The sequence below is a fragment of the Coloeus monedula genome (genome assembly GCF_965178545.1).
Source record: "Coloeus monedula genome assembly, chromosome: 10".
NCBI classification, from domain to species: domain Eukaryota; kingdom Metazoa; phylum Chordata; class Aves; order Passeriformes; family Corvidae; genus Coloeus; species Coloeus monedula.
The window spans coordinates 24,811,183-24,831,967 of NC_138790.1; the positions used below are offsets into that span (position 1 = coordinate 24,811,183).

The 20,785-nt window shown below is 42.9% G+C and overlaps 1 protein-coding gene across 2 annotated transcripts; it reads left to right on the forward strand.

Moving 5' to 3' along the window:
* The first annotated feature begins 224 nt into the window (after positions 1 to 224).
* On the forward strand, positions 225 to 20,191 carry KPNA4 (karyopherin subunit alpha 4). 2 transcript variants are annotated; one of them, XM_082287991.1, is made up of 18 exons: positions 225 to 540; positions 7,602 to 7,646; positions 8,296 to 8,385; positions 8,473 to 8,502; positions 8,582 to 8,634; positions 9,363 to 9,458; positions 9,560 to 9,645; positions 11,367 to 11,453; positions 11,662 to 11,831; positions 11,922 to 11,966; positions 12,819 to 12,950; positions 13,153 to 13,281; positions 14,496 to 14,552; positions 14,708 to 14,812; positions 15,415 to 15,486; positions 16,094 to 16,256; positions 17,052 to 17,146; positions 18,171 to 20,191. In XM_082287991.1, exons 1-18 carry the CDS (start codon positions 472 to 474, stop codon positions 18,267 to 18,269), a joined length of 1,623 nt encoding a protein of 540 aa, XP_082144117.1. In that variant the 5' UTR covers positions 225 to 471; the 3' UTR covers positions 18,270 to 20,191. The 2 variants fall into 2 exon arrangements, with proteins under 2 accessions (XP_082144117.1, XP_082144118.1); XM_082287992.1 differs by lacking the exon at positions 14,496 to 14,552 and having other exon boundaries at positions 232 to 540.
* The last annotated feature ends 594 nt before the right edge of the window (positions 20,192 to 20,785 follow it).

Genomic DNA, 20,785 nt, shown 5'->3' on the forward strand with positions numbered 1-20,785 from the left:
CCCCTCAGCCCCCGCCACCCAAGATGGCGGCGGGGCTGAGGCGGCCCCTCCTTCCCTCCCCCTTCCCGCGCTGCGTCACCGCTCCCTCCCTCTCCTTCCCCGCTGCCATTGGCCGCCGGGCGCGCGCGGCGCAGCCAATAGGCGGCGGCGCCCAGAGCGAGGCTGCCCCTGTTTCCCCCTCCCTCTCTCGCTCGCCCCGTCCCTTCCCCCGCTCGGCGGCACCGGCGCGTTCGGGCCGCCGGCACCGGCCCCGGCCCCGGCCCGCTGCGAACCGCCCCGCTCCGGGCCCCGCTCCCGCCCGCGGCACCGCGCCCGGCCCCGCTCCGGGCCCCGCCGCCCGGCCCCGCACCGGCGCCCCCTCGCCCCGGCCCTCCCGGCTCGCCGAGGCCGAGAGCGGGCCCGGCGGGCCCCCGGCGCGCTCGGGCCCGGGCGGAGGCGGAGGGGCCGCGCTCCTCCCTCGCCGCCCCCGCCATGGCCGACAACGAGAAGCTGGACAACCAGCGCCTCAAGAACTTCAAGAACAAAGGCCGCGACCTGGAGGTGAGCGCGGCGGGGCCCGGCCGCGGCGCCCGCCCTGAGCCCGCGGGGAGGCGGGAGCGCCGCTCCCGGGAGGGGAGGGCAGGCCGGGCAAGGAGGGAGGAAGGAGCCGCCGAGGCCGCGCTGTGGGGCGGGCGCGGCCGGGCCTGTGGGCGCCTGGCGAGGGGCAGCGGCCGCGCCCGCCCGGCGCCGCTCCGGGGGCTCCGCGGCCCCTCGGGCCCGGCAGCGGCGGCCTCTCCCCCCGGGCGGCTGCGCCCGCTGGAGCCCGGCCCGGCCCTGCCCCAGCGGCCCCGGTTCGGGGAGGGTTTTCCCGAATTCCTGCAGGAACAATCTCTCCGAGCAGCCCCTAAAAGCCTGAGTCAGGATTAGGGCCCAGTTGGGTGTTCTGCTGCGTGTCTCCAGGATACCTAATTAAATAAATAATGCCCTAACCTTTATAGTAAAGATTATTTTTAAAAGGTCTCTTTTATTTTCGTTTTTTAATTTTTTTTTTTTAATATTTCTGGTTTTTGCTCAGATAGTTGAGTAGTAGTTCTGGCTTGTAGCACGGAGCCCCTGAACTTTTTGGTGGCTCAATTATTTGAGCTGTGAAGGTGCTTCTTAAACACAGCAGGATACGTAATTAACTAGGAGTTTCCTTAGGAAATAGTTACATTTTAAAATTAGGTATCAATCCTCATCTTTAAACACTCGTCCAGGAGTGCGGGTTGGAGCTTAAAATTGTCTGTATGGGGTTCTGGACAAGAATTTTGGCATTCTTATGGCTGTTGTTCACTAGCCTCAAACTGTTTCTTCTGTATTCCATAATATTCCAGTCTTTCATATGAAGACAGTACGATGTTTCAAAAGAAAAAATTAATTTATGTCTCTGGCATTAATTAAAACGTCAACCAAGTTTCCTAGAAGTCTGTAACACCTCAATTTTTAACCTGTCCAATGAGATGGATAAAACAGTTTATTATTCAGAGATGTCCAAAGTTTTGGCAAAAATATTGGGAGTGGGGATAATTAATTGCTCTGTTTGCTAGCAGGGTAGTGAGATTGGTTGGTAACCTCTTGCCTTAGCTGTTAATTTTTTTATATATAAATTCTGTTACAACTAAATAGACGACTGTAGGGAGGCATGTTTTGGAATGCACACAGAATGTGCTGTTATAGTGAAAAATGGGATTAATGGGAAGATAGAGGTTGGAATTTGGCTGTTTCGGTGCAGAGTTTTAAGGGAAAAGGGCTGAAGCAGGGAGGGTTCAAGATGGACACATGCAGGTAACACCACGTGTGAGTGTGTCAGGAGGCAGGGAAGCTCTTCAGTCATTTTTTTTTTATTTACTGCTGTGCTTAAACACCTTTTTCCACAGTCAAAACCCACTGCTGGGCCGTGTTAAATTTTAGAGAGTGACATTTATCCAGCAAATCCTGGAGCACACGCCTGCTCCCTAAAATAACCACGGTGCAGGGCTATTTTTCATACAATAGCTCAGGCTTCTGGCTGTCCTTCCTGCTCATTAACTGCTTACACATCGCATCGGTCATTAGCATGAGGGAATTGGTGGTGCCCACTCACAGCCAAGGTCCTGGCGTAGGACAGCTCCTAAATCCAACTTCTAGGGCTGGTTGGGCAGAAAGTTGTGTATTTACTTCACAGAGGAAGCCAACATGTGATCTTTATCTCCTTCCCTCCTCCACTCCTCCCCCTTTTTATCTCTGCTGAAATTCTGTTTGGTCCTGGGTTTTTTTTTACAAAACCATCATTTTTTAAAATATTCTGTGGCAGTTCACTTCTAGAGAAATAAGAATAATTTTGGTGAATCCCAGATGAAGAGATTTCTCGAGGTTATGAAAGGTTGCCATGTTGTGAATTGCAAACTTCCTAAAAATGTTATCTGTTAATTCCATGTGCTCAGATCAGTCCATTGACAGTCACAGTGCCAGCAGTTCCTGTCACATTGTCCTTGCCTTCCAGGTTTTACATATTCACAGGAAGTCCTTGTATTTCTGACAAAAATCAGGGAATTTCCTGAATTTCCTACATTTTATCCCTTAAAGTATCAAGCATTTATTTACCTTTCTGGATAGTTAACAAGTTAAAGTTGGACTTTCTTTTTTTCTTTTTTTCTTTTTTTTTTTTTTTTTTTTTTTCTTCCCAATATGCTTCTGAAAATACAAATTCTGGCCTGGAAAAAAGAAAGCAAACCCTAACACAAGCACCTGTTTTACATAAGGTGTTTAGCAAAATTCCTTCATATGCTGAAGTCTTGGGTAAGCATTGCCTGCACTGGCACGTTGTAAATAATTGCTGCCATGTGTTTGGAGAGGACAGATTGGTGATGACACTGGGAGTAGAGGGATTCACTGGGACCAGAAATCTCCAATACCTCCTTGTCCTTTCACTTATTTATGCTCCTGCTCAAAGGAATACACGGTGTAATAAAGTTTTTAATACTGGGAGAGTTGCTGCTGGGAGAGCAGTGATTTGGAGCTAATACTGAGGCAGCATCTCTGGGGGGTTTTAAGATTTCTGGTCAGTGCTTGCAACATTCTTTTAGGGTCTTCAAGATTTTAGAGCTGTGGGGGAAAAATAGAATTGGTTCAGCACAAAGAGGAGCCTTAAAAACTGCAGGCGTGGCCACAGTTTTTCTCTTTAACGTCCAGCCCCAGAATCTGACTTGAAGAAGGGCTTATCTGGACTCTAATATTAAATTATGCAAATACTTAGCCATTAGGGAGCTGGGTAAGGTGACTTTTCTCATCTTGTGCCTTCAGTGAGGAACAGGTTTTACTTGAGCTTTTTTTTTCCCCTTGGATAAGAAAGGATGAGCTGTTTTTTACTGTTTATTGTGGGTATGGCTGTGCTGACACCCAATTTTCTTCCCAACCTTTATTTTTAATGGTAATACCACAGAGCTTGGCATTAAATACCAGATCTTTACTATATAAAGACCAGATAAGTGCAGATTGTTCATTGTGTCTGTGATAGTTTTATGAACAATTTGAGTTTAAACAATGCCTTTTTAGCTCTGCATTTAGGGGTCTTGGTTTGGGAAGGGTTGCAGAGTTTTGGGGTGTTTTATTTGCTTCATTTTGTTTTACCTGGTGATTCAACATTTCATTTTCTCTTGGTGATTGTTGCCTGCTGCAGCATTCCAATCTGACTGACATTTAGGGTTTTTTTTTTTTTGAAATGAAATAAAAACTGTTTCATACATTTTATTTCTCTGGAAATCCTGGAAGAATCTGCTGAGTTCCTGCTGGCCTTTTCTTCCCTGACTCACCTGTGTTGCTGGGCAGGAGATTAAGGATTGCTTTAACAGTTCCAGCACAGGAGAGGTGTTAAATAGAGATTCTGCTCTGTAATTGAGAGATGCATGAAGGGAAATGATGATAATTCCGTGATGCAGAGCACTTCAAAACTAATTTTGGAGCAGCCATTGCATCAAGATGCTTTAAGATCAGCAGTGTCAGGATTTTAAGAGTTGCCAGTATCATTCACTGGACTTGAAAAATACCAATGTATTTGTGAACACCAAGGCAGCTCCAGGGGAGTGAAGGAAAGGTGGTGGTGTGAGATATATTGAATATTGCAGGTACTTTGAAGCTTTTCAACCTCTTCTGTATCCCACACAAAATAGTCTGCTTGGGATTAAATATGGAAGAAATGAAGGAGAGCAGGAATTTCACTCACTGAGATAAAAATAGGTTCCTTTAAGCTGACTTGGAGTTCTGTGGTGAAGCTCATCCATCTTGTCGCTTTCAAATGATCCTGAGATATTTGTATGAGGCGTTTTCTTTGCCATGCACAGCTTCTCCTGGAAAAATGGGGCTGGTAGCACATGTAATGTCATATTGATTTTTATTTTTCTATCTGTAACTCACATTCCCATTTTCATGCTGAAGGGGGAAGAGTTGCTGAGATGTGATTTCAGGGGGTGTCTTGGGTTGGCTTTATGGTCGCAAAGCATTTTTATCAGTGATCTTGAGAGGAGACTTCATTGCTCCAGTTTGTAATTGTGATGGGATTTGTATAGGAGGGGAATACTGGATGGAGGAGGACCTGAATCACTGGATATAACTGGGGGAAAATAGTCTGGTTTCACGTGTCCATGCCTTGGGGAGTGTTTTTTGTTTTTATTTTGAGTCCCAGACCACACTGGTGCTGGTAGCAACTTCCTGGGAAGGAAGGATGTCACAACCAACTCTTAATTTACTGTAACTGTTGACTTTGCAGTTCCCCAACAGAAACAATGTGCCTTTGGAAACCATTCCTTGGGATGAGAGGAGTAGCCAAAGTTCTACAGTTACTTGTGTGCTGTCAGACCTTCCTGTTGTAGGTGTAGAAACAGAGTGGAATATTTTATAACAGCAAAAAAAACCCACACCCTGCACAGGAGTGAGCACAGGCTGTGTGGTGGCAGCTGAGTTCCTGATGTGTTCAGGGAAGGAAGAAGGGTCAGGATCCCTTTCCAGGTGTATTTAGGAAGGACTGGTGGATCCCAGCTGCTCCTGCTGTGGCACTGGGAATGTTCCTCGTGTTGTTGTGAAAACCCCCAGAATGTCTCAGGATCTTGCAGGCATCACTAACACGAGATTTTAATGATAAGCTGAAGGGCTCAGTCATGACTAATGGTCAGAAATAGCCCTTATGATAAATCTGAAGCTAAATATAATTGAAAAAAGGAGGATGGAGGGGTGGCCATCACAGGCTGACAGAAATAGATCGGATCATTTGATTTTTGATGTAGCAAATGGCAAACAGGATCCAGTGACTGAAAGAGCCACATGAATTCCTGACGAAGTGGTGTGTGTTTTTCAATTGGAGCCCTTCCCAGGACCATTCTGAACTCTGCTTTAAAACCCTTTCTGGTGAGAGTGGTGTCCTGCTCACAGCTGCGTTGTTGCAAGCTGGGAGCTGATTCAGATAACTCAGATCTCCCCCAGAACAGAAGGAATAATCGCCCACGTGCCAAGACACCACCATCCCTCATTTCTGCCCTTTGAGCTGTTTTCCAAAAGGCAGCACAAGTTGATCTTGACTCTGCTTGGCATTTTAGTTTCTCCAAACTATTCCGTCTCTAGCTGGGGTGGTGATGCTGGGAAACTCCGTGGCAGAGCTGACTTCAGTTCTCATTTGTTGTGCTTTTCCTCTTCCTCAGAGGATGAGCAGTGCCAGGTTGACCTGTAACTATTCTGTCAACAGACTCTGTTTACACAGAGAATGATTTGGAGCCCAGTTTTGGCAAATTGTGCTTAAGAGCGACTTCACTAGTGGCTTGTCTTTTCATGTGAAGGCTTTTGTGATTCCAAGGTGTGCAGGTAGGAATTCAACCAAGGGCCTGTCAGCTTGTGGCAGGAGGGAGAACATTCTTTGTGTTCCAGCAGAGGCTCTTTTAAAGTCTCATCAACTGCAGATATGATTTTTCAAGTAAAGAATCTTCTAAATGACACATCTGAGGCTTTTTTTCTTGTAATATTTGTTTTGGTCCCACTCGGTTCTCCCTGTGTCAGCAGCAGCTTTGCTGTGACCAGCAATGTCATCCTTGGGGGCTGGGAAGAGCCATCCCTCTCCCAGGGCAGCTTTTGGATAGGAATGCTGATTTTCTTGGGTTGTGGTTTGGGAAGGTGCTAAAAGTCCTGTGAGATCATCAGGGGTGTGGTACAGTTCTGCAATCCGATTATCAGAGGGATTCCTCACATTATTTTCATCTTGGATATGCCAGATTAGTGGAGCTTGGAGAAACTACACTGAGCATTTGAGAGCAGGAGCCTGTAGTAGGTAAGTCAGGTGTAAAGCTGCAGCATCTTTCCAAAGCCTGTAAGTGCTGGGTGGTATCCAGCAGTGGATCAGCTTCTCTTGGAGCTCAGAGAAATGTCCATGGAGTGTTTCCTGCCCTCAGCTCTGCTCTTCAGAGCTGCATCCATTGACCTGGGGGGTCTGGGCGTTCCTGGGGAATCCCAGGCTGTGCTTTGCTGGGGAATCCCAGGCTGATGCTGACCTGCACTTTAGTGTTGGGATGCTCTGAACTCCTCCCCTCTGGCTCTTCCCAGGTTGCTGCAGCTGCTCCTGGGCCCTTTGCCTTTTCCAGAGCAGGAAGCTGTCACTGGGGGGAGGTTGGAATTTTTCCTCACCTGTTTGTTTTTCTGACCATGAAAAGTTCTGCCTCCAGAGCAGCAGGAAACCATCCCTTCTGTTCCACTTTTTCTTATCCTTACAATTTTCTCTTAGCTCCTTCCTTTGAGGAGCTAAAGTGTCGTGCTCGGCTGAAATTTGATCTGATGAACTGCACATTCTTTTTGATAGAAATAATTATGCTTTGAAAGTGAAGCTTTTCATGCTTATCTTCAGATCTCCTTGCTGTTCAGGAGGTCTGGCTGCTGTTCCTTTTCCTTCTGTCCTGTGCTCGGGGACTTGCAGCTTTCCCTGGGCTTGTGAAAGTTTAGTCACAATAAAAATGGAATTGTTTGGAACTTTGCTGTTCTCATCCACTGTGAAGTTCAAAGAATAAAATCACTCCAGACTGATTTATTTTTCTGTTTTCACTGCAGTAGCACAAGCAGCAGTAAACCAATCTATGTATATTTACAATTGATTTTTTTTTCCTGAATGCTGTCAATGGCAGCTGTAGAGAAAATGACCAAAAAAAATATTGCTCTTAGAATGTCAAAGGTTTTATGTGGGTTTCATTTATAAATAATAGTTCTGTAACTCAGCTTGGCTTACAGGGTCTCTTAATTTGAGTAAAGTTATTTCACTGTAGATTGCCATGGTCTTTATAATGCTTTTGGTGCTGCTTTATGCACAACTCCTTTCAATTTTGCCCTTTAAAGGACATTATTTTATTCCTGATTCCTTTTTTCCTCAACATGAAGGCTCAGGAGAGTGTTTTACTATGGAATAACAGAAATATTGTAGTTATTTCCATTCCTGTAGGACTTCTACTTTTATGATGACAATTAAACCCTGTGTGTAAAAGTTTGTTTAAAGTGCATGAACTGAAATAGTTGTACAAGAACTTTTTTAATTGGTTGAAATTCAGATTATGATGTATTTTGATCTTGGTTCTTTCCAGACTATGAGAAGACAAAGAAATGAAGTTGTTGTGGAGTTGAGAAAGGTGAGATGAGCACTATTATTCTTTTATATTATTCTTCCTATGTTCTTACTTTAGTAAAATGTAAGTTTTTGTTGAAGACTTGAAAGCTCAGAAGTTACCACACCTGCTACTGGGAGTCCCATAATTTTTGTCCTGAAAACCAGGGGTTTATTTGGAAGCTAATAAAGGGAATCATTCTTGCACTTCCAATTAGGTTTTTAAAGATTTATGAGAAGCTTGGGTTCAGCTGTTTCTGCAGGCAGGAAGTTATTTCCTTACAAGTGAAAGTGGAAGAGTGTGAAGGTAACACTGGAATTGTTGGAAAAAAGGAGTCACAACTGGAATTAGTTTCCTTCTGGGCTGAAGAGAAAACCTCTGGGAATTGCTGCGTCCTGTTAGGAATGATGACAAATAGGTTGGAATGTTGATGGATGTGTGCACATAAAACTTCCAGCACAAGTTGGATGCAGAATGTTTTAGGAAGAAGTAATTCCCAGAGTGTGCTTCTCTGTGCAGCCCTTTCCAACTTTCTTTTGTTGGAAATTTTAACAATATCAATGACAGCAACTTGATGATGCTTGTTTAAAACAGAAGCTTCTCTTCCCTACTTAACACCCCTGCACCCCATAAATCCAAGTTTTAAAGGTGTTCCATCATTTTTCTCTTTAAGAACAAAAGAGATGAACATCTCCTAAAGAGAAGGAATGTTCCCCATGAAGATATCTGTGAAGATTCTGATATAGATGGGGACTTTAGAGTGGTAAGAATTAACTCTCAGTGATTTCTTCTTTTTGCATACTTGAAAGACATTCAGAATTTCTAACTGCTTTTTGCCTCTGTTTTCTAGCAAAACACTTCTTTGGAGGCAATAGTACAGGTAAAAACAATTAAATTGTTTGAATATTCTTCATGTCATGATATCAGATGTATGAAAAATCTAATTTTTCTTATTTTAGAATGCTTCAAGTGACAACCAGGGTATTCAGTTAAGTGCTGTGCAGGCAGCAAGGTAAGAACACATTTTTCTCAAATATCCTGATTTTATTCTTATTTTATCATGCTCTTAAGGTCAGAAAATGTGTTCCATCTTAACTGAAATTGTATGTAATGAAGTGGTTTTTAAAAAGAAAATAGGACTTTAAAGAAATCAAAATACAGACCTTTTAAGTAGTGTGGATTTTCTTTACATGTAAATACCGGGATTTGTTTGGTGCAAACTTGATGCTCTTCACAGAGTAAAATATACATTTTAAAGGACTATAAAATCTTTGGCTTTAAGTGCAAAAAGATCTGAGTATCTCCTTTGCTGGGTAGAGGAGGAAGAAGCTGTAGGAGGGTGGAACTGGATAACTCTGATCTTTATTTTCCTGACTGGTGATAAATTTCTGAAGTAGAGAAAACATGGAATGAAATGGCCAGTGGATGTAATGGCTTTGCTTTTCCAGTAGCTCAGTAACTTCACTTTGGGGGATTATTTTCACTTAAAGAGGAGGAAAAAAAAATCCTGCTGGGTCTTTGGGAGGAGGAGAGAAGCACTTGGGAAGGAATTCCCAGCCCAGGAGGAGCAGTTTGGTTGTTGGGGCTCCACTGGTGATTCCCAAACTCAACCAGCCTTTACTGACCTGCTCCAGTGTCAGGACTGATCCCTTTTTGAGTGGAAAGTTGGATTAAACAACTCCCTGCTCCTTCCCAGGCAGGATTTTTCTGTAATCTGCTTTTTTCTCCTTTCCTGCACAGGAAGCTGCTGTCCAGTGACCGCAACCCACCCATTGATGACCTAATAAAATCAGGAATATTACCTATTTTAGTGCACTGCCTTGAAAGAGATGACAAGTGAGTTTTGCCAGAACTCAAAACCTTGCACCAATTCTTGCTGTTTAGCTGATGTGCCACTCACTTGAATAATAATTACTGTATTTTTTCTTTCTCTGCAGTCCTTCCTTACAGTTTGAAGCTGCATGGGCTTTGACAAACATTGCCTCTGGAACCTCGGAACAAACCCAGGCTGTAGTTCAATCCAGTGAGTCCTGCAGGGTTTGAGTTGCTTCCATCCACATGTGGGATTTGGTTGGAATCAGGTTGTCAGTCAAGGCACTGAAGGAGCTGCTGCCAGGTGTTTACCTCTGGCATCACACACCTGGTTCTGGCTTCAGTTTCTCAGGGTTGAAACTCACTTGGGTTTCCTAATGGTGAGCAGCATCTTCTGGAAATTCAGAGTGTCTTAGCAGAGTTGATGTCTGCTGGTTTCCAGTTTTCAAACTTAAAACCCCACCAAAACTCACCAAAAATTTGAAATAAAAGCAAACAACTCCTCTGAAAAGCTCCCTGTGGTGAAGAGGGAAAAAAATTCATGGACCCAGAGGGTGCCTGATGTTGAACCCTTCCCAAATCAAGTTGAATTAAAAAACCTGTCCTTCCTATTTTGAGGCATCTGAAACATGGGAAGGAATTGTTGTTGGACTTGGAATCTGAGTTGCCAGGCAAAGCAAACCTTGTTCTGTACTCCAAGCATGTCCTAAGTTGAAGCTGAGCTTCTGCTGCTAAATCAGAACTAAGTGGGCAGGATTTTTAATTGGGTGAACAAACCAGAGGTTCTTGAAGAATCACAAATATTGTGAAATGAGCTTTTCCTAAAATTTAAGGAAAAAAATACACAAAACCTAGGTTGGCTGCAAGATCAGTTGCTTCTACTTTTGCAAACTCAGTGTTAAGAGCCTGTGAACTTTGATATAATTTTTTTCACCCTTATAGGATGTACCTTTGGTAATACTTTTAACTTTCCTTTTTCCCCATCCTCTTCCTTTCCCAGTTGCATTCTGAATTTTCTTTGGGAAATGTAATCAACAGATAATCTATCCCACCTCTGATCTAGAACACTTTATATTTACACCTGATTTATCAATGGTTTGAGCACTTCTTTGAGTGACTTCTGTAGGTCTGTATTGCACTCTTAGTTTAATAGCTGTGACGTATGAAATTATGATTTATTTCAATTAAAAAGATGCTCTGTTGTAATTTTTCCGTAAGAATTTTTTAATCTGCTTGCTGGAGATGTTTTTTCTCCTGGCATACAGACATTGTAAATACCCTTATTTAGCAGGAAATAAGAATCCTGCTGATATGTTGTTTCTCTACTAAAACGGGTTTTACATCAAGAAATAATCTAACTAAAAATACCAGTTCCTCCTGAAATATGTGAAGTAAATGGGTTCTTTACAGACTAAGCTATTATGTAAGCAAGGACCTTAGTGCTGGGGGAGAATAAAACAGGATCAATTATCTAAATGGGGAGCCTGTGGAGCCCTTTCCTGCCCTCTTCCTACATTCCCACTCCTTAATGGAGCTCTGTTCCTGCCTATTCTCAAGTTGCTTCATTTGAATGGGTGAGTTTGGTCTTTGTTGCTACTTTGCACTTGGGTCTGGTGCATAACTTAGCAGAGAATTTCTGAATTCAATAAATGGAACTAAATTTGGATCCTGACAAGCTCCAGTAAACTTGAGACTTGCAAACAAATTGAATTTCAGGGGTTTAATATTCTCAAGTGCAGGTTCTGTAAGAACATGCAGCAAAGGAAGAATTACTGCAGTGTTTTATTTCAGTATCACCTGGGAAATTAGTGAAGCTTTGGCCAGTTCTTAACAGGACAAAAATGTCTCATGTGAGAGTTAATTTTGTGAATTATTTTCCCTTTTGAGATGCATTTTTTAACCATTTCCCTGGGTTATTTTTGTACCTTTCAGATGCTGTGCCGCTTTTCCTGAGACTGCTGCATTCACCTCATCAAAATGTTTGTGAGCAAGCTGTGTGGGCTTTAGGAAATATCATAGGTGGGTGTTACTCCTGCCACCACAAACTTCCAGGAATGTTTCATTAGTGTTTCGAAACTTTGTCAAGGAATCTCCAGGAATATGTTGGGCTCTCCACTGTCCTTGGTGGTTTGGTGTTGTCTGCCACCCCTCTCCCTTACCCACCACCATAAATCCATAAATGATGGGATGTTTTCTGTTAAAATACCACTGATTGTGTCTCCTGCAGGTGATGGACCCCAGTGTAGAGATTATGTTATTAGTCTTGGAGTAGTGAAGCCACTGCTGTCCTTCATCAGCCCCTCCATCCCCATCACCTTCCTAAGGAATGTCACCTGGGTCATGGTCAACCTGTGCCGCCACAAAGACCCCCCTCCACCGATGGAAACCATCCAGGAGGTGATGGAATTGCTCTGGAGTGGGATTGAACTCCAGCTCAGTGTTTGTCTGCCTTGAAAGTAACCCTGAGGTGTTTCTTTCCCCCCTCAGATCCTGCCAGCGCTCTGTGTTTTAATTCACCACACGGATGTAAATGTGAGTGACCCCTCTTAAAGCCACTTCCAGCTTCTGCTGTAGTTTTTTAGCTGAAATACAAAATAAAAACCTGTGATGTTCCCTTTGATTAGGACAAACTTCTTTTGATATCTATTAACTGCTTACTTTAAAATACTGATGTTATTTTTAAATAGTGATGTTTTTCCCTGATATTTCTGTCTTTGCAAGTGTTTATTTGCATGTACTTTCCCTGCATTTCTAACTGAAACTACATTTTATTTTTATTTCTGTGAGCATTCATTCACAAATAAAACCAGGATGTTTTTGCCTGGCGCTTAAATTTGTAATGAAAATCAGTGTCTGCTGGACATGTCAAATGTCAGGGTTAGATGTCATTTCTGAGGTGTGTTAAATGTGAAATTGCTATTTAATAGTGAAGTAAAGGAGCAAAACTTGATTGAAATTATGAAATAAGTCAGATTTTTACCTAAACAAAAATCAGAACTTAATTTAATGATTTTTTGCTTGCTAAAGAAGTTGTAGCTGAGTTAAGTTAATGGCAGCAGCCAAAATACATCTACTTTAACTTTACTATTCGTATAGCAATTATGGGATTTAATTTCTTGTCTCTAAGTAGGTGAAATTAAGTTCATTTGAATTTTTGAAATGGCTGCACTGGTGAGCCAGTGAAGAGCTGTCAGCTGAAACAACACTCAATATTTTTACAAGCTGCCAGTTGAAATGCTCACATTTACTGCTGTTCAAACTGGCTTTTCTGTGTGTGAATGCACACACACGTTAATTTAAATTAATTTTAAATAGTTCTAGAAATGTACATTATTTTGGTGCTATTTCTGTGCAGTGGACAAAGCTGTTGTTTTTTCCTGTCAGATATTGGTAGATACAGTCTGGGCACTCTCCTATCTAACGGATGCTGGCAATGAGCAGATCCAGATGGTGATAGACTCTGGAATTGTCCCTCATTTGGTTCCTCTCCTCAGCCACCAGGAAGTTAAAGTCCAGGTAACTTTGGATCACATGGAGGAAGTGACCCCCAAAATGTGCTACTACAGAAAATGCTGCTTTCTTTTTATAGCTCATGTTGAAATGTAAAGAATATTTTTTTCCTGTGGGCTGCACGATTTGCATAAAACCTTTCACGTGCTCAGCTAGGAAAATATTTGCTGAAAAAATGTCGGTTTTAAAGGAAATGTTTTGTTTTCAGACGGCTGCACTGAGAGCTGTGGGGAACATCGTCACTGGCACCGATGAGCAGACACAGGTAGTTCTCAACTGTGAAGCTCTCTCACATTTCCCAGCACTTCTGACACATCCCAAAGAAAAAATTAATAAGGTGAGTAACACCAGGGATTTGACTTGATTGATGACTTTTATATTTGGCTTAGCTTGGATTCAATGTTGTGTAGTGTCATAAAGATGTGAATAATTGACTCCTTCCACCAGTTTGTGGCAAATTTCAGCAAATACTGATTTTTTTTTTTTTTCCTGGAAATTAATATCTGTAGGAAAGTCTCTTAGGAGCTGCAGACTTGTGCTTGACAAGAATGTCAATGTTTGTAGGAAATCAAAGCTTTCTCTTATAAATCTGGCTGACTTAAAAGTTGAGAGTTCTCAATTAGTGAAATGTCACCTTAATTAAACTGACTCTCTTGGAAGTGATGAAACAGAGATAATTGGGGGTGTGTGTGGATGGAGTGTGTGTGAGAAAGGGAATTATCCCAGAGTCAGGCTGGGGGTGGGGATTGAGTGTGGATGTGAGGAAAGGGCTCTCATGGGGGCACTGATGGCAGTGCTGAGGCCGGAGTGCATCTGAGGCGTGTTGGGCACCTCGGGGGCCCCTCTGCAACACTGCCAGTGATTAAAGCCCCAAGCAAGCCCACCAGGAGAGCCCAGGCAGCCCAAATCTCTACCAGGGTCAGCAGTGATCCTGTGATCTGATCTCAGAGAGTCAGTGAAGTACAAACATTGCTGAACCTCATGTTGAGAGAAATACTCGGCTAAAAAGTCATTCAGAGAGGTTGGGAAGGGAATTGAATGGTGGAAGGTTTCTAGGAAGGGAGAAATCTATCAGCTGTAAGATTTTGAGAAGTTGATACTCTGAATATATGTAAGTTTTTATGTGAAACTGTTGCTTCTTGGTTAAAGTGTAGATTCCCACCGTAAAAGGGAGGTGAGGGCCCTGAATTTAATTCAGGGAGGGGCTGCTGGGGGAGAGATGTGGTTTTGCTTTCCCAGGCACCTGCTCTTGGGTATTGCTGGGAGGAGAGTCCTGGGCTTGTGGACAGAATGAGCATAAAGAGTCATAAACTTAAAGAGTATTGTTAAAAATCAAGTGTTTATTTAATAGTGCTGCATTTTCTTGAAGCTAAGAAGAGCCATTAGGAAGGAGGTAAAGAACTGTCTCCTACACTGCCGTGTCTGGAACACACAGTGCTGTCAGGCATCTTGGCCATCAGCTGAAACCTGCTTATTGGCAGTGCTGGAAGCAATTACAAGTGCTCATTTGGGATTTTCTCTCTCCAAATAATTTTCCCTTTAAATTTGAAGCATTTGGTTGAAGCTGGTAACAGTGAAAGACTGAGGAGTCTTGTGGAGTCTCCTAAGGTGAGATTGTCCCTTTGGTTTGCCTCAGCAAGAACTCAGCTCTGCACAATGAGGCTGATTGAATACTTGGTTGTATTTAAGCTTGGCCAGTTGCAGTGGACATAAGTTACATGGAGTCTTTCTCTCAACTAATTCCTGATCCTTTCCTTTTGCAGGAAGCAGTGTGGTTCCTATCCAACATCACTGCAGGAAACCAGCAGCAAGTTCAGGCAGTAATAGATGCAAACCTCGTTCCAATGATAATACATCTTCTAGATAAGGTCAGATCCCAAGCATTGGTGTTGGGCCTTCAAATCCTGTGTTCCTTTCCAGCTGTTGGGTGTTGGTGTGTTTTAAAACACGACTTCCCAAACCATATTGTGTCCTCAAGGATCTCCGTGTCAGAAAGAAGGAGCAGCTAAAAGCATGTGGGAAGTATTTAGGGGAGACAACAAATAACACAGAGCTGCTCACAAATAGCTCTGTTCAGTGCCAATTTATTGATCTGTGAGGAAAGGGTGGAGACTTTTCCATTTGATGACAGCATGTGCAGTGCCTTATCACAGCTCAGCCTGAGTGCTGAGCTCTCCCTGCAGGATGTGACAGCTGCTGATAAGGACTGGGAGAGTGCAGTGCTGCAGTTCTTGCTTGCTTTGATGTAAACAAAGTTCCCCTCCCCTGGAAGATCAGTTGCAAGATGTGGTTGTAGGGGAGGGATGAACACAGAGACACTCAAACAGCCACAGGATTTATTTGTTACTTTCCCAGAAACTGATACAGTGACACCATGCAGAGGGGACTGTAACAAATACAGCTTTTGTGGGAATATACTGCCTGACATAAACCCTGGGATGACTGTTCCTGTCTCTGGTTGTGCTTTCAGGGTGACTTTGGTACCCAGAAAGAAGCTGCTTGGGCAATAAGCAACTTAACAATCAGTGGGAGAAAAGACCAGGTGAGTCCAGCTTTAGGAAAACTTCCATTCCTGTCTTAGAAGTGCCAGGGTTATGGATGTCTCTGTTCCTCCACTTCTGCACATGGGATTTAAGAGTGGTCTTCACTTGTTTCTGGAGTGACCTGAGATCAGGAGCATCAGTGGGGGTTTGGTTGGAAGCTCTTCTGTTGAGATGAGTGACTCCAGTCAGGCTCTGATGGGATTCTCGAACATTCCACATTTCTTTTTACCTTTTTTCCCCAACCATAAGGATGTGATAATTCAAAGGACAGTAACCAATCAGTAGAAATACACAAGTCTCCTGTAATCCCAGAGTATGAGATTAGTGGCAGGGTTGGGGTGGTGCTGTCACTCTTCAGAGAAGAGGTTGAAACTCCTTATCTAATACTGAAGAATTCACAGTATCTGCTGGGTTTGTGTTGTAGAACCTAAATCTAGTACCCAAATGTTACCTTTGAATGCTCTAAGAAGGGATTCCTGAAGTGGCCACTGCAGAATGCTCTGGCTGGGTGGCTGACTGAGTACTTGGACTTGCTGGAATGTGTTTGCCTCTGTGCTTGTGCTGCTGCCACGTTCCTGCTGTAACTCTTGGCTTTTTCCCCCTCAGGTGGCTTACTTAATTCAACAAAATGTAATTCCTCCCTTTTGCAATTTGCTGACAGTAAAAGATGCACAAGTTGTGCAAGTGGTTCTGGATGGACTAAGTAATATATTAAAAATGGCTGAAGAGGAAGCAGAAACCATAGCCAATCTTATAGAAGAGTGTGGAGGTAGGAGGAGCAATATTTTAATCACTTCTTCAGGGATCACTGCTTTGGCATCCTGCTTGTGTTGGGTTTATTGTTGGCACAGATGTTTTAAGCAAACCTTTCTAAAGTGCCCTTTTCATGCCTATCAAGTGAATATCCACAGCTCATCCTAAATTCATAATCAAAATGCAGAGGAGCAGGATAATGGCAGTAAAATTTATTAGTTGCTGATTTTGTAACAGTCTGGCATATTAGACAAATTAGTCTAATTAACAGACACTAAATTAGTCAGTGTGGGGATGGTGTGCTTACCTTAATTATGCACAAGTCATGGCCAGGTGAACTTGAAAAAAAATAATTCTACAAACAATGGTTGTAAAAATGCAATAACTTTAATTTCCTCATGGCTTTGAGACTTTCTCCATGTTGGTTGTGGTTTAAGTTGACTGAAACTTTTGTGGGATGAAAGAAAAACTTGGGCATAGGTAAGAAACTTTGTGGGATTTGTTAACATGGAGTAGAATAATCTTTAAAATGCCAGATCTTGAGGGAGGGCAGAAAGTGATTGGTGGTGGCTGGGAGGAGAAAAAAGGTGTTTGTGCCAAAACTCAGCTTGTCAGAGCTTCAAGATTTCTATGTGCTGTACATCTGTGTTTATATGTATAAAACACATATAAATGTGCCAGGTGGGTTTAACAGCATCCTATTCATAACCAGATTATTCCTAACTCTATTCCCAGCTGTGTTTTAATTGCTTTGTTGGAAGCTGTTTGGCCTGAATTTGGTGTTCTCATTTCTCTGGTGTGTTTGTTGCAGGCCTGGAGAAAATTGAACAGCTACAAAACCATGAAAATGAAGACATCTACAAACTGGCTTATGAGATCATTGATCAGTTCTTCTCTTCAGATGATGTGAGTGTGGAATTCCCTGCAGTGTGCTCATTGTTTGCATTTATAAATCTGGCTCAGGAGAAAGGCAGCAGCCCCAGAGCTGCTCTGTGACGCTGGTTGGGCTCAGGGAAGAATGAGCCCTTGTTTGAACCTATTGCATCTCCTACCATTGCTCATGATGAAGCATCTAAAGAAGATCTGATGCCTAATTTAAGCCTCATCTCTAGGGATTAAAATCCCAGGCTGTGAATAGTTCCCTCAACTCCCAGCCCCTGCCTGAGCGTGACATTTCACATTTGATAAGCTCCCTGCTGACTCCAGGGCTGAGGCTGCTGCTTAAGAAACAAAGTAGTTGGAAGAGTTGAATAATTTCAGGGCTGGAATGTGCTGATCAGGACCGTTGTTTCCATGTCAAACATGTAACATAAACCAAAGGAAGCGTTGGTTTGTGTGCACTTCCAGTCACAGGAGTTAATTGCAGAGGCAGGGACTGCAGCCCTGGCAGTCTGTGCCATGCAGGGAGGGGTTTCTGCTTGGTTGAAGAACTGCAGAAATGGTCAAGCTCAGCTGCACTCATGGCCTATTTTCACTTGGAAGATTATTTTGTGCTGGAGTTTTCACTTTTATGTGAACAACAAAAGATCCAAGCCTTGTTTAGGAGCTCAGCTTTTGCATATACAGGCAGACTTTGAGTTAATGCAGTGTCAGTTTGGTAGCCACAGTTTGGGCTTAATCCTTCCTTGGCTCAATGGTGCCTGGTCTTCTCCTAAGAACTGAGACAGTTTCTAAGACTGCCTGAAGGCTTTCCAGGAGTGAAAAGTGTGTAAACAAGAGGGTTTTAGGTGCCATGTAGCCTTTCCTGCTAAGTACAAACTAAAACATTTGGGCTTAAATTACTTCATTTTAGTGCTCTGACAAAATGAGGGGAAGGAATGGCAGGACTGGATGCAAGGAGGTGAAGAGAGAGCTGCTTTTGGGATTGTCCAGCTCCTGTGTGCTGAGGTCTGGTTGTGTCCCTGCTCATGATGTTGCCATTCCATTGCAGATTGATGAAGATCCAAGCCTTGTTCCAGAAGCAATACAAGGCGGAACATTTGGTTTCAATTCATCTGCCAATGTACCAGCAGAAGGGTTCCAGTTTTAGAGTGGTATTTTGGAAGTTTAGGTACAATGCAGCACTGAATAAAAAAAAAAAAAAGGTTTGATCCATCAATCTTGGCTCATGGGATCCGCTGCTGCATTAAATCGGGAAAGAAAATGTGAAGATTTCATTTGGAATCACAGAAAAGCCCAAATGAAGTCAAGATGGCGAGTGGGTGCGAGTGAGAATGAGTGGCAAAATGTAATGACAAACTTCACACTGAATGCTTCTTTAGATTGTTCAAAGAAAAAGGGCTACAGGTCACAGATCTTCAGTGCCTGAGAAGGAACACCGACTTCCTAGAGCACTTGGGGGAACGCAGTACTCTCATCATCAGCCTCGTAAGCATAAGAGAATAGGATGCCCACACAATGCAAGGAGAACGAGCCCAGGCCTTGCTCTGAAGCCCCGTGTGAATGGCCAGCGTGGAGTGAGTGTCTGCACCCGCTGCCCTGGAGCCAGGCTGGGGCCAGGCTGTGGCCCCTGGGGCCGGGCTGTGGCCAGCCTGGGGCTGTGGCCAGCCTGGGGCTGTGGCCAGCCTGGGGCTGTGGCCAGCCTGGGGCTGTGGCCAGCCCGGGGCCGGGCGTGTGCGCGAGAGAGTGGTTGTGATGTGTCTGTGAACGCATGCGAGCTTGAGTCGCCTCCAGGGGCTGAGAACCTAAAATCATCCAATGAGTTCATAAGTGTTGACTTACACTGGACACACAAAGACCGGTTTAGCAGCAGACTCTGGTTTACTCCTGCAGCCTGTGTTTTTTCTCTTTTTTTTGTTTTGGTTTTTTTTTTTTTTTTTTCTCCCCCTCTTATTTTTTCTTTCAGTTCTTTTTCATTTCTTTTCCTGTTACGGCTTCTTAGTTGTTTGTAAAGTCAGAATTTCAGGAAGGCTTCCCTGTGCATTTGCACCAGATGAATGTTTGATGTTATGAAAAGCTTTTCCATATCATCAAAACTAATTTGTAGATTTTTGCATGGAAAAAACAAACAAACAAAAAAATCATACATTTCCCTTCAAACTAGACTGTGTTGCAGTACACAAGTTGCCATAATAGTAGAAAGCAGTAAAATGTGGTAAAACCTCATCCTTTTCATTTTCAAAGATAACATGAAGACCTTTGCATGTGGTATTCTCCAGCATAGTTCATTTTTAGATTTTGTTGAGTCCTGTAACCAAAATGTTTCTGTTGTGGTAGGATACCGTGCTGTGTTTCAATGTTACTTGTTTTCAAACTTTGTTTTCTATGAAAATGATATGGAAATGTCTAAAAATGAAATTTGGTGCATATGTACTGCCGAATAAAGACCGAAAAAAAGAGGTGTGAATAGATGTACAAATCAAGTCATGGTTTGAACACCTTTAATATGCCTAATCCAATTGTTTTAGACTCTTTTTATCTTAGATGTAGGCAGCCATGAACAATCTATTTTGAGCCACTTTAGAGAGAAAAAAAAACTTTGTATTTTTAAAACTTGCACAAAAAGGATGCAAGTGTTTTTATAATTGGAGGAATGCCTCAGTTTTGAGGTCCTGCACACTAAATTCAAGGTGATGTTACAAATTTGTACAAACTGAACTCTTGATAAGGTGGCTCATTGTAGGAAATGCTGTGCCTTCCCCTTTGAGCACAAGTGTTGCATGAACAACAGTTTGCTATAATAAAACATCCCAGATTAGCCACCATTAGCATCTATATCTACCTTGTGTTTTAAAATCAGCTGGTAATTCTGAAACACTGTAGAATGGATAAAGATTATTTTGTGATCATAACTCTTTGTTGGACTAGAGTATTTTTGCAGCATTCCTTGTCATCAGAAACATGGTTAAAAGTTTAAAACTAGAAGCAGCGGAAAACTAGCTTGTGAATTTATCCAAGTAGAGTGCAGGCTAGGCTGTCTTGGGGAAATAAACATTAAAACTTGCAACTCTGCTGCTGTGGCTGGTTCTTTATAGAATACTCACATTTTCCATCATCAAGCACAGGGATTATTTGAAGAAAGTGACTTTTAAAGGCTCTGGGATGAGGTTTTTACCTCAATGTTTGTGTGTTGTAGTGAAAGCACGGAATGATTTTGGTAGTTTTTAACATTTATACCAAATTTACCTAATTACCTCTGTGTATTCACGAAATAAATCAGGGCTGTTTTCTTGGAAAATGCAGGGAATGCATGGAGGAGAGAAGTGAAATCGTTTTTATGGAAGTTCCAATGCTCTAAGGAAAATTCTACCCAGTAAATAACAATTTTCACCCTCAAACGCCTTTGTGAGGGATGTTGTGTAGAAAATTGCTGTTTTACAAAACTTAACTTGTTGGGGTAAGAGGAAAACAGGTATTTGTGGCAACTTCTCAATTTCTGAAAACAAAATTCCACCAAAACTCTAATTACTGCCAAAAAAATGCCTTTTTGGGCACTTCCTGAGTTCAATATACCTACAGAAAATTCCCTTGAGCTGCTGCTGCTCCAGCTTTTTCCCTCTTTGGTGGGCTTGGGTTTTGGGTGGGTTCTTTAACTGTGAAATTCTC

What these genes read in the sequence shown, in the direction of transcription:
- KPNA4 (XM_082287991.1), top strand. Translation starts at nt 472, where the DNA reads ATGGCCGACAACGAGAAGCTGGACAACCAGCGCCTCAAGAACTTCAAG. An exon ending in AGTGCTGTGCAGGCAGCAAG is followed by an intron (nt 8,635 to 9,362) that starts GTAAGAACACAT and finishes TTTCCTGCACAG; the next exon opens with GAAGCTGCTGTCCAGTGACC. An exon ending in GGCTTTAGGAAATATCATAG is followed by an intron (nt 11,454 to 11,661) that starts GTGGGTGTTACT and finishes TGTCTCCTGCAG; the next exon opens with GTGATGGACCCCAGTGTAGA.